The 18963-nt window shown below is 42.0% G+C and overlaps 1 protein-coding gene across 1 annotated transcript; it reads left to right on the top strand.

The window, feature by feature from the left end:
* The first annotated feature begins 973 nt into the window (after window positions 1-973).
* LOC104075647 (PHD and RING finger domain-containing protein 1-like) lies at window positions 974-18612 on the top strand. Its single transcript, XM_009576219.1, has 11 exons — window positions 974-1069; window positions 1626-1792; window positions 5125-5254; window positions 5618-5757; window positions 6594-6781; window positions 7591-7710; window positions 9706-9860; window positions 14227-14303; window positions 14930-15190; window positions 16317-16445; window positions 17651-18612. Exons 1-11 carry the CDS (start codon window positions 979-981, stop codon window positions 17783-17785), a joined length of 1593 nt encoding a protein of 530 aa, XP_009574514.1. The 5' UTR covers window positions 974-978; the 3' UTR covers window positions 17786-18612.
* The last annotated feature ends 351 nt before the right edge of the window (window positions 18613-18963 follow it).

Below are 18963 nucleotides of genomic sequence, written 5' to 3'. Positions count from 1 at the left end.
TCCAGGGGACTCCAGACAGCTGTTGCAATAGGTTCTCCAGTGTCCAAAGTTTTAAGGCTGAAAGTCTTTGCTTGTCAAGTGGGTCATAATGTGACTTGAAAACTCCCAGAGATAATTTGAAAAGTATGTAATGAAGTTCTTGCTACAAGTACTTTTGTTATAACTTTGGCCTGAACCTAACAATATTACTTGTCAGAATACTGCTTGGGGGAAATTATCTCACTCCTGGTAGCTGGCAGTTGGAGAACTAACTCTCCTGTCCCAGAGAAGGAAAATACTTTGCTACTCTAATTTTAAAGTAATGATTTATTGCAAACATCATTTTTCAACTTCATCTTCTTAAGTCTCTGAAAGAGTGTAAAATCTCATGTGCTAAGGTGTACTCTGTCATGCAAGAAGGACGTGATATTCCATTTTGTATTGACAATTAATATATTTTAGTATAAAGATAATGTTGGTGGTTTTGACAGTTTAGCTGCAAATTGAGTCTATCACAACGTGGTTGGGAACAGGTTTGAAAGACACAATCTGAAGTTGGGGTGATGGGTGGAAGGTAGATTAACAGCTGTAGTCTCTCTGTGGTTTTTTTTGTATTGCTATAAAATGGGATTAGAGCATCAGATGGATGTTCCTTCCCTTTCCTTACTCTGTGGCCGGGCACTGAGATATGTTATCAGGCAGTGAATTTTGGCACGGGAAAGTGAAACAGAGCACTTCACACAGCAAGGGAAAAACACTCACTTTTCTGAGCTTTTTTGGGCCTAAAGTGATCAAAATACCATCTAGAATTGAAGAGCCTTATATAACTATCAGTTGCATCGTTTCGCTGGACGTTGGTAGAAGCAGTTGCATACACCATAGTTTCAAGCTTAAGAAAACGTGTCCGCCTTATGTAGTGTGTGGATAGAGGTAAAAGGCTCTTGTTAAGGAGCACATTGATTTTTGTTTTACTCTTTTTTTCTTTTCTCAAGGTATCACATGGAATGCCTTAATCCACCTCTGAGTGAAGTCCCTGTAGATGAATGGTTCTGTCCAGCCTGTGCCCCCATGGGTGTCAGTGCTGCTGCAGGTAAGGGTTTTGTGGTATCCAGTCAAAGTAAATATTTTTCTCCTGACTTAAATGATGTGAAGCATGTGCTGTTTTGAAGAGATGTTTAACCCCTGGTTTTACCTGTTTTAAATAATTGTTTTGATAGGCATTCTCTCTTGAACCTAAAGAGTTGACTTGAACTCTTGACTGATAAGAGGATCTTGTTTATTAAGATTTTCATCTGCAGTTACAACCTGTGGAGCTGCTTCTTATAAGCATTCTTCAACCTTCCTGAGGCAAGCCCAGCATCTTTGTGCAACTGCACTGTATTACATTGGAAAGAATTTATTAGTATCCTGACCTCAGATTGCCAAGGTAGCGGCAATTTCTGTTACCTAGAAAATCATCTTTCTGTGTAACAGTTTGAAGCAGTTGTGTCTGTGCTCATTTCCTTTTCAGAGGATAATGTCTGCCTTTGGAGGTGATTGGTTTAAGAAAGGGAATACTGATTTTTTTTTTTTTTGTCCAAAATTCTTGAAATGCTTTCACCTGTAGAAAGACAAGTGACCTGGGCATCTTTTCTTCCAAGATACAGATCATGTCAGTGAAGAAGAGATTGCTGCCCTCGTGGCTGATGTTACTCCTACCACCAGTAGGCTACGCCCTCACGTCCGAACCCGAGCTATAGCCAGAACTCGGCAGAGCGAACGAGTTAGGGCAACAGTGAACAGAAACCGGATAACAACAGCGCAACAAATTCAGGTATTTAGGAGTATTTGCTAATGAGCCTCTGGAAGAACCCTGTGGAAGAGTTGAAATAAGTCCCCCCCTTAAGTAGCTCAGCTGTCTGTATTGACTGTCCATAGCACAATGGTTAGTGGTTGTAGAGTTCTTTTAAATTGAGAACATGTGTGCAAATTGAGTGCATTGCATGACCAAGACACTCTATTTTGAAATATGCGGTAGCTTCCTCTCTTAATCTGCATTTTTATCACCTCAGCTGTGAGCAAAATTGTATTTTTATTCCCAGTGGCTGTTAATGCACAGTTTCTGCACCACTTCTGGGTTTTTTAGCATGCTTTTTTGCGGAGACAGGGCATGTTTATTTGACACTTGTGTATTTGCTTGTTTGTCCTCCTACCCCCTTTCCCATAGCAGTAGAACCTGTTGGCTACCTTCAGCCAAATTGAAGAGAAAAATTTAGGTTTTTTTAAGGTTGCTATGTTTGTGAAAAGCAGCCTATTATTGAAGAGAAAAAACCCAGGTGCTAGTGTCCTCAGTGATGTGGCAGTGTGAGTTCCACCACATTAACAGGTACCAGAGAATCTATGCAAGAAAGTATCCCAAGGCCCCTCAAATACTTTACTTGTTGAACTGTTTACTGAAGATGACTGCACTTGAGATGTTTCTGTCGGCTGGGATAATTACGATCCTTTAGGTAACAATTAGTATGCTACAAACTGAGAACTTTCAAACTTGGGGATCTCCTGCCTGCTTTGCCCTCTGGCTTTAGCCAAAGCACTCTACCTGTCACTTGCATAAATACAAAAAGCTTTAAATTGCACAGGAGCATATGGTGACTTAGTGCGAAAGCAGAGCCTGTAAATAACCTTCATGGGACTAGTGATATGTTAATTGGTTCTTCATTAATGCTGCTGTTGAATATGGTAGAAATGTGTAAAATTCTACAACTTTAGAAAGGAAGAGGAGGATCTGACTTGACATAAGGAAAAATGTTTTTCCCCTGGGGATGGTCAACCATGGGAGTAGGTTGCTTGGAGAGTTTTTGAAATCTCTATGTTTGGTGGCTTTCAGCACCTGCCTGAAGAAAGGCCTAACCAACCTGGTTTGAGTTCAGTGTTGACCAGTGAACAGAAAGGTCAGACCCTTCTGAGGGACACCCCGAGATCCTGTCGAACCTGAATTACTCCATGATTCTATGAAAACAAGCTTGGTTTCATCTGACAATAACATGCCGTTTTGGTTTTGATTGTATTAAGTCAGTTTTTTCCCAAAGATAGGAAAATGTAGGACAGAGTGAGAAGGGAAGAATAGATAAAACTAAGTATTTCTTCAAGTCGGTCAGTTGGCTGTGGATTTCAGGTTGGGTCTGCTATAAAGGCTCTCCTTGGAGTGTGAAGTGCAGACTGGGAAAAGACTGAGTTGGAGGTAGGAGGTCTGGCAGATTAAGCTTTCCCTTGTAATCCAGTCATAAAGGTCAGGTGAGAAAGAAAAGAGAAATGCACTTAAGATTGTGAAGTCCCTCAACTGCCATGAGCTACGCTTCTATATTCTGTAACTTCAGGAAGAAGAAATAAAGGTAAATAAAGACAGGCTTAAGGGGAAGTAAAACAAAATGCCAAAATCTGGGGGAAAAAGTGGAGGTTTTTCATTATCTTACCTTCCTGCTGGTTGGGAAGAACAGTCTACTGTTAATTAGCTCCCCAGAGTTTACCTGTTAAATTTCTCATCAAAATCATTGTAAATGGGAGGAAAGAAATTTGTAGCAAATCCCAAATGGTCTGAATTACAGCAGTAAGCACAGTTTGAAATAGGTGCCACGAACAAAGATCTAGCTCGCCTTAAGTTTTTATCATGTTTTTTTCCCTTGATTTAAGGACTTCCCAGAGTGCTTTAGCAGTCCTTAAATTCATTATGTCCTCCATGGTAGAGGTCATCTTATTTGGCTGCCACTATTTTAGGTCCTTCTAGAAAAATAAATATGTTTAGGCTAATGTTCAGGGCTTTCCTTACTGTGTTCTGTTCTCCCCCAAATCAGAGAACCTTATGTAGTATTTATGGCACCCACGATACTTAAGACAATGGCGTTCTAATAAAAATAGCTCAATAAAATAGTTTGGAGCATGCGTAGTGACACTAACAGAGAAGTGTGGTGAAATTACTTCCATAGGAAGATGAATTGAAGCATATATTTCTGTGGCGTATTCTATTTTCAAACATTTTGCAGTTTGAAGCTTCTTTGCCGCTGCAGGATACTCTAAAGCCGTTCTCCTCTAGTGTTTGTGCCACATGTACCTTTCGTAAATGTACAAGGATCTGATGCATATGCTCTGGTAGAAAGTAATCGCAGTGAATAATCTTTAACATTAGAGGCATCTGTGCATCTGCTATGCTTACATAAAACTTTATCAATTCTTGATGCATTGTTGTTGCTTGAGGAAATGGGGGGAGGTGTTAGAGAAGATGTCCCTGCCCATGGCAGAGGGGTTGGACTAGATGATCTTTAAAGGTCCCTTCCAACCCAAACCATTCTATGATTCTGTGACATTTCAGGAATATGCATGGTGTGGGCATGGCCAACTTAACATAGCTGTTGAGGGAAACCTGCTCTTAACGTCTTTCCAACTGAAGGAAGGAACAAACCTGTGCTATGTTTGCCCAGCAAGGAGGCTTTGGCAAACCTGTGCTATGTTTGCCCAGCAAGGACGCTTTCAGTTCATATTCTGAGGCTGGTGGTTCAGAATCCATTCGCTTCAAATGTGTTTGTTTAAATGTGGTTGACCCTTGAGTATAGAGAGGAAGAAGAATTTGAAGCTTGTAGGAGCAGCCCCTGCTTATCGCAATGAAGTGGTGCTCTGGAGGGGGACTCCTGCCATTTCAGTGAGTTCCCTGGGGTGTGTGTTTGCCTCTGGACATGTTTCACAGCATTAGGTAAATCTGACCTAAAGAATGAGGAGTTTAAGACAGGGAACCTGTACTGTGTTGGCTTTTCAGTCTTTGCTCATCACACTTTGCTGTGTGATGAGCCAGAGGTCAGTTAGGTGGATTTGGGAAAGTTCTTAAGTGAACTTTTTCATTGAGGAAATGTCCATCTCGGGGACTGTTCTCATTGAAAGAGTCAGAGTTAGGCTAGCTGTGAGTTGTAATACTGAGGGAGGCTGAAGGGCAAGGTCGTGTTCTCCTTAATATGACAGACTAGGTGAAAAAGGTGACATAATTGCTTAACTGGCAGCTTGGTCACACGAGTGCTTCTCATTCGAATCTCAAACCCATTTTTCCTCAAATGCTTTTACAAATAACTTGTTGCTGACCTTTAGATTTCTGTATCACGTAACTTCTGATCCCCTATGCAGCACGTGCCAAGGTACCTCATGTCCTCTCTTCTGGATGAAACCATTGAGGCAGTTGTAGCAGGCCTAAACACAGCCATCTACCAGCGTCCTCTTGCACCGCGGGCTCCTACTAGGCAGAAAAGAAAAACAGGTAAGGGCGTCGGACACCTTCTGTGGTTCCCATCTGCAAGAGTAACAGCTTTGGGAAGATGAGCCTGAATCATACAAAATGCTCTAGATCAGCTGTATGCTGCCACACCTGTGCAGCTACAGAAGCATACCACATGCATTTTCTTCTTTCCCTGTACCGCCTCTGCCCAGAAGTGTCTTGAAGGTTGCTTTTAAATAAATCCTAATGATTTCACTTTTTCTGCTCTGCTGTTTTATACCATTGCAGCACACTGTAGGTCTCTTTGGGCTACTTTGTGTGCCATGGGGGAATGAAAAAGGGAGGACAAAGCAAAATGCAGTGCCAGCACTTAGCCAGATACTTGGTTGTCTTTTGTCCCATCAGGTAGGAGGAGGAAAGTAGGAGGCAAAAAAAGAACTCAGACAAAATCTTCTGCTGGGAAGAAGAATTCAGGGACACAGCAGAAGAGACGCAAGCATCTGAGAAAGAAGAGAAGGGGGAAAAAGATGAGAGTAAGATCACATGTGAGTTTCTGCCAGTGTCAGTATCTGCCATTTTTCAGCTATCTGTAAAAGCACTATAACATGGGATTCAGTGGAAAAAATACTGCCTTATAATGATAGCAGATAACTTTTTCTGGTGGGAGTATGTGCAGGATTTGTCCAGTGTACTCCAGAAAGATGCTGTACGTGGAAACGAATTGCAACTTCCATGCAGGCCTGCTGGGTTTGCTGACAAATCCTGTTACCTGAACTGCAGAGATCACACTGTAAAGCATGTCCTGCAGGCTTTGTGTTACGCCTTGCCATTCAGCGGTAGTGTTTACTTGGTATTGATGCAAGCTCAGTTAAAATTGCCACCACCTATTCTTTTTAATAGGCTACGGATGTTTGTGTCTGTGTTGTTGCAAACCCAGTTAATCAGCCATAAGTGTTCTCAGAATCCCTTTCAGTTGTGGATAGTGTTCTCATGTGAACTATCCTGAATACCCTGCACCAGCTTGACTTTTGTCCTCAGCTACCTTAACTAGAGTTTACATCCTACAGCTAGAACTGTCCTTCCAGCCTTTAATGAGGAATTGACAATTTTGAATTACGTTATTAAAGATTTTTTAGAAACTTAACTTACCTGGTCACTTAAATCTGATACGTGTAGTCTCTGTATGAAGTGATATATAGGCCATAGTTAGAAGTTTAATAAATGCTTTAAAACAAATATAGACAATAAATGCACACCACTTCTGCTACCAACCGTAGTATCCTGATGACTGTATTTAGCCTAAGTGAAGAATTTGGGGCTTTAAACCCAGGGTAGGTTTCTGCCCTAACATAGAAATAACCCAATCTCTTTACCTGTGCAGGTGAAAAATGAGGTTACTAGTCGCTCCCGTATTGCAAGAACTCTCGGTCTTAGTAAACCTGTGCGTGGGGCCTCGCTTCCTTCCATGTACAAACCACCGGAGCCATCACTTGGTCTGATGAGATCAGATATCGGTGCAGCTTCTCTGTCTGTGTTTGGAGATCCATATGAGCTGGATCCTTATGAAAGGTAAGATACCTCTGGGTTGTGATCAGGGACCTGATAACTTTACAAGTGTCGGGTTGTTTGTATATGTGACTTTTTGCGGAGTGTAGATCTCGCATCTGAAGATAGCTTTGGATGCACAGCTCATAATAACACATTGGCCTGTTCTTTCTTTCCTTCTTGGCCGAGTTGCTGAGCTCTTAAAGAATCAGCCTTCTTTAAAGAGGTTTGCTGAAATAATAAGCCTTGTGAAAACCTTTAATAAGATTTATGGGGTTATTCAAAGGCTAGAATCTGAAGGAGTCGGATCTTAATCGGTCATTTTCTATTTATTTATTTTAAGTGAAGATAGCTAGCATATTTGGTACACAATAAACAGTGACTTCACATAGAATTAAATGGACCTGTGGGATCTTCCATGTTTCTCCTTTTCCCATCTTCACTTTTCCAGACACTTCAAATTCAGGGGAATCTTACTATGCCATGGTTTGTGTCACTCTTAAGCTTTGAATTTTGGGGAGAGGGCATCTGAAATTGTTGTTGGTGAAATTTAATTGTCCACTGAATAAGTCTTTTTGATCCTTTCATAAAAGGAAATTACCCATTTAATACTTAAAAAATCTACGTTTGAATCTCTGCTGGCTGAGTTGCGCTGTTCTATTTATGTAGCCACAGAAAATAAGTATATTGCACAATTTTTTTTTAATGTATCGTAATAAAACAAATGATGCTCTCTAACCATATCTGTCCTAGTAGTATTATCTACTTCATCTATTTGACATAAAGAACATTCAGACAATTTCAGGGTTTGTGTGTGTGTGTTTTACCCACAGTAACGAAGAGGTTCCAGCAAATCCAGATTCACCAGTGAGTGCCAAAAGGAGAGTTCTCTCCCAGTCAGCACTGAGGTCTCACCGTCCTGTAGCTAGACCTATTTCTGTGGGACTTCCCAGGTAAAAATCCATCAAGTTATTTTACTTTATTTTTCTTGTCTAATTGTCTGATGGCCCTAACAAAAGAGCAAACTAAGTGATCATCCTGGTTTAACTCTTTTCTTACCCTGGGTATTTTGAAAGAGCGTGTGCGCGTGCCTGTACATGTGTAGATAAATAACCACAGCATTTTATGCAAGAATTCTTTTTTTATGTTGAAGAACACACACTTATTCTTTCATAATAGCTCTAACTATTGCACTGAAATTTCAAATTGGTATTTCCACCCTAATCTGGCTCTTCTTGCTTTCTGTTTTGGGATTGTTTAGTAACCCCATTAGTATGTTTTAAATCCCAGTCTCATTAACCTTTGAAAAAACACTCACTTATTTGAGAGGGCCAGGGAATGTAATTGCACAACCAGAGGAGGAGATGAGGGATGTACCCACCTCACCCAATTCCTTTGCCATTTGTTGGCACTCAGAAAATTGACGGAAAACTCTTTTGTTTGACCCTGCAATTTAACAGTTGCTTTGCTGTCTGACAGATGTCTGTGTGTGCAAGTTGTGTGCCCCTGTGCCAGCCAGGGTGCCTCCCACTGGCAGCCACGGTGGGTTTTCAGGACTAAGGTGTAGGATGCAGTGCAGAGTGGTAGGACACGGGGAGCAGGAGCATGATGAGAAGAAAAGGGATGGGGAGAATAGCTGAGGCAGGTACCAACCGAGTCACAGAAAACTGCAAGGCTGAGGGAGCTGATGATTAGGAGAAATGGAGGGAGCTCAACTTAAACGATTAAAGGTGTGAGAGGTTTACTGGCTGTCTTCTAATGCATCTGACCTATGGCGAAGGTTGGTTTCTCAGGATTAAGATAGTATATTTCTATGATAACTTGGAATATTTCTCTACCTTTCCCATCTCGATCCTGAAGGAAGCCTTTCAGGAAGCTTTCCATGTCCTCCGAGTTATTTGAGTAGCACATTGTTTAGAAGGTACAACCATTTAGCTGAAATTCAGCCTTCCTAAAGGCTTGATTTGCCTGGACTACAGTGAGTTTCCTGGTCTGGCCTGGGTGGCCAGATTTTTTTAGCCTTCCCATTTTGTCTTTCTGTTGTATGTTATTACAGGTTTTTAGTGTACATTATGTTTGGAAAGCTTGCTTTGTTGTCACACAGAAATGAAATGTAGCTCCCTCAAAGAGCTGGGTCTATTGGTCCCTTCAGAAGTTTTATTTAAAAAAAAAAAAACAACACAAAAAACCAAACCCCAAAATCCCAAAAACCAACACAAAAGCAAAGAAAGAAAAAAGAAAAAAGCCACACCCTAACACCAAAAACACTCAAACCTTTGCAGTCCATATTTCAAGAACAGAGAACTTACAGTTAAACCATTTTCATAAGATTGAGTAATGCATAAAGGGGAGTGTTTGTGTTGTCCCATGTGTGGGAGCTTTGCGGTTATTTTTCAGTGTAATTCCTCCTATGCCATGCTTTTAGCTACCCTACCAGTAGGCACCTATCTGTATTCTGACTGGTGTTAAACACTGGTTCAAGCTGCATCAATTTTTTTAGATAGCAGTGCAGGCCTGCGGAATACATTTGTGATCATGATTTGGTGGGGGGAAGAGAGGCAGCTGGGATGGAAATCTCTCTGAAGTGCTGAACAATGGTTTACGCTTCAAAAATGCATCTTAAATGCACTGGAAAGTTAATCTTGATACACAACACAGTGAGCACCACTCTTAAATAAGATTAAAAGCATTTGCTTACCAAAGGTCTCTGGTATGATTACATGCTTTCCTATGCTGTGGTGTTCCTGTGGGAGGTCAGTAAAAGCTTCACCTTCTGTTTGTCAAAGAGGGATGGGGACTGAATGACTCTATGAAGCCAAAACTACAAGTGAACTTCCCTGGCTGACCTCTGTTTATGCCCTTGATTTTGGTTTCTTTTTAATGTAATGTGTGTGTATAGAACAAGTGCTGTAAGAGTAAAGGAAATATAACCCCTCTGAAACATGCAGAAGCAGTGTACCTGCCTTGAGTCCTGATCAAGAAGCAGAAGCTGCCCCTGTGCCTGATCTGTTGGGAAGTATCCTGTCTGGACAGAGCTTTCTCATGATGAGTAGTTCGGATGTGGTCATCAACAGAGATGGTTCGCTGACGGCGAAGAAGGCAGGTAAGAGTTTGGCAGTTTATAGTGCAATTAGCCTCTTTGTTTTCATCCACATCTGCCCTGGTCCTGCAGGCTGCATAGCTTCAAACATAGGGATAGTCTTACTCAGCATTTGAATATGTAGGGTAGATTCAATAGCTGCCAGCAGTAATCCGTCCAATAAGATTCTTACGTATGCTCTGAAATAGTATTACTTGTCTCTGTTTTAATTGCACAGCTGCGATGTTAGTGGAGGATTTTGGTTTTAATAGGTAGTTTTCTTCTTTCAAAAGTACTGCGCTGTAGTTTCATGCTTTGTTACAAAAAAATGGAGGAGTGGATAGAGCAGAGACATCTTAGTACCCAGTTCTTCTGGCATTTGTCATGCCTTGCTGCCATGCCTGTGAACTGTACTTCGGTTTGAAGAGCAGTGATGAGGACCTTGGCAAGAAGTTTCTTTGCAAAAGTAAAGCTCTAGAATACATGCTAGCATCTTCAGCTGTGTCTTCCTTTGGCATGGTATTATTTGGAAAGAATCTCTTCGAATTGAAACTTAGAGCTTTATTCTTAAAATAAGTATCTATAACATCCTCCTTTATAGTAATTTTTATCAGTCAGAGACTACAGGGTAATAAACACGAATCGTGATATCTACAGAACAGAATAATTTATTTCCTAAACATTAGTGTTTACCTCAAAGATGCAGTTGTCTAGCATTAAACCTTGACCGTCTGACCAAAAGAACTATTGGACTGCCTTATTACTGTGTGGTATGTCTCAAACCAAAGTGGAGCTTAAAATAATTAGCTCAGTACTTCTTTTAATGTTGGGGGGAAATGTCCAGATACGTACTGAAAAGCTTAATTGTTTGCTTGTATGCCATAGCTCCACTTCATAGAAAATCAGCGAATGACTCGAGAGTGGATGATGGTTCAGGACATAACACCCAACAGAGTACAGTGCACTCAGGTACCACAGCAAGCAGCTCCATTGCTGGACCTTCAGTTTCCTTGGGGCTGAGTACTTGCACCAGACCCTCCTCCTCAAGCTTGTTTTCATCGCCTTCACCTTCACTGAGCAGGATTGAGCCTGCAGCAAACCCTGCACAGATTACATCAGAAAAGGCAACTGTAAAATCAGAATATTCAATGACACCCAGGTCTGTTCAGACTCAGAATATAGCTACTCCGAGCAGGCATGGCGCCAAGTTAGATGAAATGCCCAGATTTAATGGAAACTCTAAAAACTTTGCACCCTCTGACTCATCTTCAAAGCCCCTGAGCTGTAACTTGAATTCTGGCTCAAAAGCTGTAACTGTGAGGCAGCCATTAAAACCACCTCCCAAGAGAATTGACATCTTTGAGCTTCCCAGGATACCAAAGATTAAAAAGGAAACCAGCAGCAAGCAGGTGGAGCCAGAACCCACGGGAAGCCAAAGCTGTGACATCCCCAGGTCCTGTATAACCCAGCTGACTGGCAAAGAGAGCACTAATCAGCCGGGAAAGGGTAGCAAGGTGGAAAGTCAGAGGTCAAATGCCAAGGAATCTCAGCAACAAACACGTACAAGCGGGGTGTCTTTTTCTACCAATACAGGCGTCTGTAGCAGTTCATCGCTACTGGGCACTTCAAGGAGCAAAGGCCCAAGCTCTTTCGAGAGTTTTAAAATCAATATTCCTGGAAATGCAGGGCATCCCAGCAGACTGTCTAACCCAGGATTTTGTAACACCTTCCGCCCTGTGGACGACAAAGTGCAACAGAAAGAGAGTCCTTCATCTCTTTTCTCACTTAAGAAAAAGCAGGTCAAAAGTGAAATATATGATCCCTTTGAGCCAACAGGATCGGACTCGAGTTCAGCAAGCAGCAGTCCTGAAAGGCTTGGCTCAGGGATCCCGCTAACTAATATTACCAGGACTATTTCCATTGAAAATCCGAAAGTTCAAACGTTTCAAACTGTCCGTCGTTTCACCCCTTACATGGTAGAAAATATATTTGGATCTGGGGCTGACTCTGACGTACCATCTAGTAACACAGAGTCTCATGATGACGTGACGGTAGAAAGCAGGATTGTAGAACAGATCTCTGATGCAGAGGAACGAGACAATATGGATGAGGAAGACATTCTAAGCAGTCCTTGCACTTCATCTGCTGTTAAGCAAATTTCTAATGCAGAGTGTTTAAAGAAGGAAAGCAGAGAGGGCCCTAATGTGTTCTTTAATGCTGAAGAATTGATTGGATCTAATATTAATGTGAAACTAGAACCAGATAGTCCCTCAAAGAATGACGGGCAGCAGAAGGTCCAAAAGGTAGAACAAACAGAGAGGCGATCGCGTTCCAGATCCTGTTCGAACTCCAGCTCCCGAAGCAAGAAGAAGATGAAAAGGAAGAAGGCACTTGTCAAAGAGCGTAAGAGATCCCGATCGGGGTCTAGGGATAGAGCACACTCAAGGGACCGAAGCTCCAGATCTACCTCTTGGTCAGGTGGAGAAGAGCATAGCAAAACACACACGTTGAAACCCAAGAGCAGGAGGTCTTCTACTGACCGTTCTAGCAGTCACGAACGATCTAAAAAAAAGAAAACGAAGGATAAAACCAAGGATAAAAAGGCAAAAACTTCTTGGTCTAGGGAGAGACGGAAATCTAGGTCACGTTCAGGTAGTCCTGGAAGTACTTCTGAGTTTTATGAAAATAGGAAAAAGAAAAGACGGTCTCGATCAAGATCAAGACGGAGGGAACGTTCCCGATCGAATAGCATTGAGAGGACTAAAAGGCGGAAACACAGGAGAGACAAAAGCTATGAGAGGTATGATAAAGATAGTAGCTTGAGGTCAAGGGACAGAAAGAGATCGAGATCCAGGTCTCGGGAGAAGAGAAAGTGGAGGTCTCGGTCTCGGTCTGCATCTCGATCTCGGGAGCACAAAAGCAGCAAATCAAAGGAAAAAAGACCACGATCGAGATCACGTTCCAAAGAAAGAAAACACAGATCAAAAGAGACCTCACTTCCTCCTCCACCAGAAAAGGATCAAAAGCCTCCAGTTGAAAATGTGTCCAGGTGTCTGGAGCAACCCCATTCCTTCAAACAAGAGCCAAAGGAGGAACTAGTACTAGAAGAGCTTTCCATAACCATCCAACCAAATGTAAAACTTGAGGAAGTACAGGCTGAAACCCCGGTTCAACTGAGAGAGGCCCAAGAAAATATAAAGGTAGAGCCCATCTGTCAGGAAGTGACCAGTGAAACTGCATTCCCTGTGCCAGAGATCACAAACATTTGCGTTCCAATTGGCAATGTGGATTCTTTTGCTGGAACAGAATTAATGAGTAGTAGTGATCCAGCAGTGCTTGGTAGCTGTAGCAATACAAACCTTGAGATTACAGTTAAAATAGAAAATACTGCATTATGTCCATCTCTGATGGAACCGCCCCCAAAGAAGGAAGTTATCTTGCACGCTCCGATTGAGGGTGCACCAATTCAAAGCTCGTCCAAAAGCAAAATAACAGATTGTGTGAAGGAGGTTAAAGATGAGTGCCTTGTGTCAAATGAGAAAACCAGTAATTTCAGTAATCCTGAACTGGAGGTGGTACCTCAGGGTCCTGCATTGAAATCAAAAGCACCAGTGAAAAGAGTTACCTGGAATCTTCAAGAGGAAGAAAGCGGCACATTGTCTGCTGGAAAAGTTCCAAGTAAGTCTCTCTTTTGGAAAACAAACAGCAGTTGAAGCAGGCGGTATAAGGCTTAGGGTTTTGATGCCTGGCTGAACCTGGTTGTAGTGCAAGAGCTCTGTCATCTGAGGTGGGGTGATCCTGTGTTTCCAATCCTGAAAGCTGGCATTTTGCACTTGTTGAAATCGTGAGGTGAGCTGTGTTAATGGATCAGAGCGGACATGCTGTCAGCACAGCTCAGCTAGCCAGCGGCAACTTGTTCGGCCGTGAAGCGTGTATTGCAACCCAACCTCTGAACTGGCAGCCCGTGTTCCACCCTTTCTGCAGTTAACTAGAACGGTTGTTTTGCCTTCAGAATTTATAAATATTTCTCAGAACCGAGGAGCGTGACAAATCTCTGTAGCTCGCTCCTGTGAGCTCTGCTAAGCCAAAGCTGCTCGAAACAGTTTGGCTTGGGACCCTGTGCTATGTGTGTTGACAGAGTTGCTTGTGTGGTTCTCGTTGGTTACTCTCATGGAAACCCAGTAAAACGCAGTTGCTCAAGGGGATAAGTCCTCTATTATCAGAAGCTTTAAAATGTTGATGACTGCTAAACAAAATCCTTTTATAGCTAGCTTTATTGTGAGACCCTTTTTTATTTTAATTTTTTTAAATATAATTGGCTTTGAATCTTTGACCCTTTAGGTTTATTTTTTTCTTAAATGTTTTCTTTTCCTTCTCTTGGGGAACCTAGGGATGCCATTTTACAAACTTCAGCGAGCAAAAGAAGGGGCCTGGAAAGCAGAGGACTTGAACCAAACGTTAAATCAGGTGCAGTTAAATGAGCCTCCTCCAACCAATTATATGATTCCTGAGCCTATGTTTCCTGATCTAGATTCCTCTCAGGTTGGTTCCTATTCCAGCACTCAAGTGTCATGGAAGGCATCCCACCTCATCTGTGCCCTCGTTGTGCAACACCCTCCTCTCATCGCAGAGTTTGCCTTCCTCTGCGTGTGGTACATTTCATATAGCCCATACACCTCAGCAATCCTCTTATCATTTAATCTCTCAGGTGGTCCTTACAGCTGAAGAAGCACGTTTTCTTTTAATTCTGCTCTATATGTGCGGCTTCTATTTTCAGCAGTAATTTGTGGAAAGGTGGTGCTGTTTGAGAAGCTGTGAGCTTCTCCCTGGTTGTGATCAGGCTGTAAAAATTGGCCTGGTGGCATTGGTCCGTGCCGTCAGTCTGTGCTGTCCACCAGTTAGTTAAAAGGTGAGTGGGGCTGGTGCTAGCTCCTGGTGCACAGAGACCTAGTTGAGGGCTGGGATGTTAGCCTCCCTGATTTAAACTAGTAATTACTTATCTGTTTGAATGGATAAAAGGTGCTCTGAAAAATGCTGATCTGATGCTCTCTCTTGTAAGTGCAAGCATTTACAAAATGGTATCTGTTTCACAGGTGTACTGTCAAAATATACCTTTGACGCCACCTCTGCCCTCAAGCCTTCCCCCCTATGCCCCTGTCAGCCAGCCCACGGTTCAGTTTATCATGCAGGGTAGCCTTCCAGCGCTTGGCTGCATGGCAGGACAGAGCCTGACTCCGGAGCCGGGCAGCCTGGCTACTGCATCTGAACCAGGAATCCAAGCTGCTTCTGTTGGAAACGCAGAGGAAAAGATCAAAGCACCCAAACCTCCAGTGGATAAAACAAAAAACGAGGAAGTGAGTGAATGCTATCAAGTAGCAAATGCGTAACATTACTGAGCTGTTTATTTGAACTTTTTAAGTTTGGGGGTTTTTAACTTTCTCTGCACTGTATTTTCCCAGCCCCTGTTGTCACTGTTGTTTTTGGTGACTGACTATGCTAACCCAGGAGCAGCACGCAATCCTTTCTTTGAATTCTTTTGGGATTTACTCCATTTGATGGTTCTACTTTCTACTGCTTTCTCACAATAAGACAGAGAGGGATTAAAGCATCCAAAATACATTCTTAAAGTTCTGAAACTTTCTTGCATGAATATTTGGAAGGGACTTTCCAGAAGCCAGAGTGTCCAAATTTCTCTAAACACCTGGTTTTCTCCTTTCCCCTCCAGCTTTGAAATTAATTGTCAATTCTCATAACAGTCCTATAGAGAGGCGGGACTGTATCTTGCTGCTTATCGGCACTGAAAATGCAGAGATAGTAAAATACTTTGGAGATTTTGCAGTGCTAGTCCCTTGCTGCTGAGTTTTGGGTTTGCTGTACAGACCATCTGCTCTAAGCATAGTGGATGTTAACACAAGAACAAAAACTTCTTAGCCAATTATTTTACTTTCTGCCACAAAACAAAACAGTAAGATATTTTCCCACCGAACCTCCATTTATGAGCAGCAGTTTTCATGAACTTGTTTTGATAGAATATGTCCTGATGTCATCTGTAATCCTTAATTTATAGGCAACTCTGCAATTTTCAGAATGCCTTTAGAGCTACCTGAAGCTTTATATTCGCAGCTATGACTTGCTGCTTTTAGAATCTGATGCCTTTTGATGGATGTATGTTTACTTCAGAGCTGTTGGAAGGGAAGGAGGAGACCAAAATTAATAAGTGGACATTGTAGTTACTTGCTTCAAGCACATTCTCTAAGACGCAGAATAAATGTTACACAAAACAAGGGTTCCTCATAGCACAAACTTATTTGTTTCAGGACTGCAATTTACAGTAAAGGAGATCACTTTGAGGCTAGCTCTTACGTGGGCCGTTGAAACTGTGAAATGGGTATTTTCATTGTTAGAGCATTTCTAAGAAAAATAGGTTCAGAAACCATTCCCAAGATAGCACAAGGTAATGAACTTCTCTTTGCTGTGCAGTACATGAAGAAGCTTCACATGCAGGAAAGGGCTGTGGAAGAAGTGAAACTTGCTATTAAACCTTTTTACCAGAAGAGGGAGATTACAAAGGAGGAGTACAAGAACATTCTTCGAAAAGCAGTGCAAAAGGTAAGGCAACAGAGAAATGAAGTGAAGAGGAGCTGTGCAGATCGTTAAATAAGTGGCAGTACTTTGGATTGCACTTGCCAGCTTCAGCAATTACATGCTGTAACTGAGTGGCAGATCCTTGGACTCTGACTCATACTCTGCAATCTTGTGGTGAAGCAATAGTTGATTTAAGCAGGACTGAGTGGTGAGAGCTGTCAGACTGTTCCTTTTAGAAGATCGTGTTTTCAGTGGTCCGGAACATTGCTATGCTTAAGCTGCCTGAGCTGAAATGTTACATGGTATGTGCCTTGGGTGAGAATGGTCAAATCTCTCTCATTAAGAACTTTGGCCAGAATCGTCAAGCTGTTTCTGATAAAGTGAGAAAATACTCTGTGCGCTAATTCCTTGATCATCTGTGGTGTCCCTGAACTTTGGAAGAGGGCCTTGCAATTTGGCTGATGTTGACTTTTGTCTCAGATCTTAGTGCTGACGAGATCGTGCCTAAAAAAGACCTGATCAGCAGGTAAATGTTGTCTTGTGAGAGCAAGTAATGCTCTTGTGGTCAAGGCAGTTAAATGATACCCTGGAGAACTGTATTCTCTCCCTGCTCTGCATTCTTGCTATCACTGAGAAATTCCATCATAAATCAAAATTCCTGAGATAATGGCTGCAATTTCACATCTTCTACGTGACCCATATGAACCTCAAGGGTGGTTTGTAGCAGAGCTGAGCAACACCAATTGCTGCTGAAGTCACTGTGGACTCTTCTCTGAACACTGATAAAGTTCTTTGTAGGGTCTGTTCTCTTTCTCCCATATCTCAAAATGGGCTCTCAAAACTGCCAGATTCTTTTAATCTGAGCATCGCTTCCTCAAAATCATCAGAAAAATAGTAAAGCAACACTTCCTTGGTGGCCACACATTGTGTAAAACTGGCTGGACAGAAAAGCCTGTAGTAAAAATGAACAATTCTGCTTTCAGAGATGCTTCTGCATTCAGCTGGTGCTCAGTAGATAAGCCCTAGGTCATTTCTGGAATGCTTGAAGTAAAATATTACTCTCATCCTTGTTGAGTTTTCCGCTCTGTGTTTCCTGCTATGAGACTTGAGGGCCTATGCAGGAATCAGTGCCCCTGGGAAGCTTAGGGCTGCTTTATCATTTGTCTGTTGCCTGCCTGACCTGCTGTAATACTGTTAATTGACCAAATGCCTTTTCTAATCCCTTGTAGATCTGCCACAGCAAAAGTGGAGAGATCAACCCTATGAAGGTAGCTAATCTGGTGAAGGCATATGTGGAAAAATACAAACATATGAGGAAACATAAGAAATCTGATGGTGAAGATCCACGTGAAGTGGAAAACTGAGAGCAAGCCGCAGCCAGCATGACTTGGACTGAACTTACTCTGGCTGCGAACCCCATGCCAGAGGGAATAATAGATCTGCAGTTGCATCTCATTGAAAATAAAGTGCAGAAAAGCAAGATTATAATAGGACTTATCTGCGGAACCTTCTTTTGAATTGTTTCCATATGGGAATGAACTTGAGTTTTTTTGAATTACCTACTGTAGAACTAAATAACAATCACATGCCTCAGACCAGCAGAGTAATTCGAGGGGAAACACAGAAGAGATTAATGTTTGGGACTCCCGGATTGCTACAGTTTTCAGGGTTACTTTGATCACATTTTTGGGCTGTGCACCTGTCTTGCTAAAAGTTTGAAACTGGACACCACTTTTCATATACAGTATATTGAGAGCTCTATACTGTTTCCCTTGTGTTTATTTATCGAAATATGGATTGTCTTTAGAAACTTCTGATTTAATACTTGAAATGTTGTATTTTTAGCCCGTTTGATGGTGAGCGAAGTTTTACTCGCTCTGTCATTTGGGGATTGCAGAAATGAGCTAACCTTTATAAACTGAGTTCAGAAACACTGCTCAAGCCATGGTGTTTATTTACGTTCTGTTGGAAGTATCTTGTTAGTGAAAAGTTTAATTTCGGGGTGGGAGACTGTGTTGCACTTCTGTAAATAATGCACTGATGGCTGGTTTTGTGTCTGCCTTTTAGGAAAAAACGAAACAAAAAGCAAGCATTGTGAATTTTCAGTAACAAGCTGGAGGGATAAGGTTGAACTGATGTACAAAGCAGAAATGTGACAGAATTTATAAAGTTATTTTGAATGGTTTTAGTCCTATAGCAGGTGTCATTTGTTTGTCCTACAGCTGCCTCTTGCCCTGGCTGTTCTGTGTAAACCTGCACACTTGGCTCTTGCGTAAGGAATACTGTGTTTCTAGAAGAGAATTGGAGTTGGATAAGTAATTGTTCCACCTCCTCTGTAGGAGGACTGGTTTTCCCATCGAGAAGCAAAGGAGTCAAGCACACGTACTGACTTCATCTTGCTTTCTTTAAAAGCACTCCTTGTCCCCATGTACTGCAGAGCAACCGATCTTTTAAGTGATCATCTGAAATACAGTCACTTACAAATACATTCAGCACCCTTGAACCTGACAAAAGGCATCATTCCTCATCTAACCGTGTTAGG

Source organism: Fulmarus glacialis, unplaced genomic scaffold (assembly GCF_000690835.1).
Source record: "Fulmarus glacialis isolate BGI_N327 unplaced genomic scaffold, ASM69083v1 scaffold20644, whole genome shotgun sequence".
NCBI classification, from domain to species: Eukaryota; Metazoa; Chordata; class Aves; order Procellariiformes; family Procellariidae; genus Fulmarus; species Fulmarus glacialis.
This window is presented reverse-complemented; position numbering and strand designations above follow the sequence as displayed.

Bases quoted from the DNA above. Each gene is read 5' to 3' on its own strand.
- LOC104075647 (XM_009576219.1), top strand. From the start codon at position 979: ATGGAATGCCTTAATCCACCTCTGAGTGAAGTCCCTGTAGATGAATGG. The intron at 5,255-5,617 runs GTAAGGGCGTCG...TTGTCCCATCAG, and splicing joins TAGGCAGAAAAGAAAAACAG to GTAGGAGGAGGAAAGTAGGA. The intron at 7,711-9,705 runs GTAAAAATCCAT...TGAAACATGCAG, and splicing joins ATTTCTGTGGGACTTCCCAG to AAGCAGTGTACCTGCCTTGA.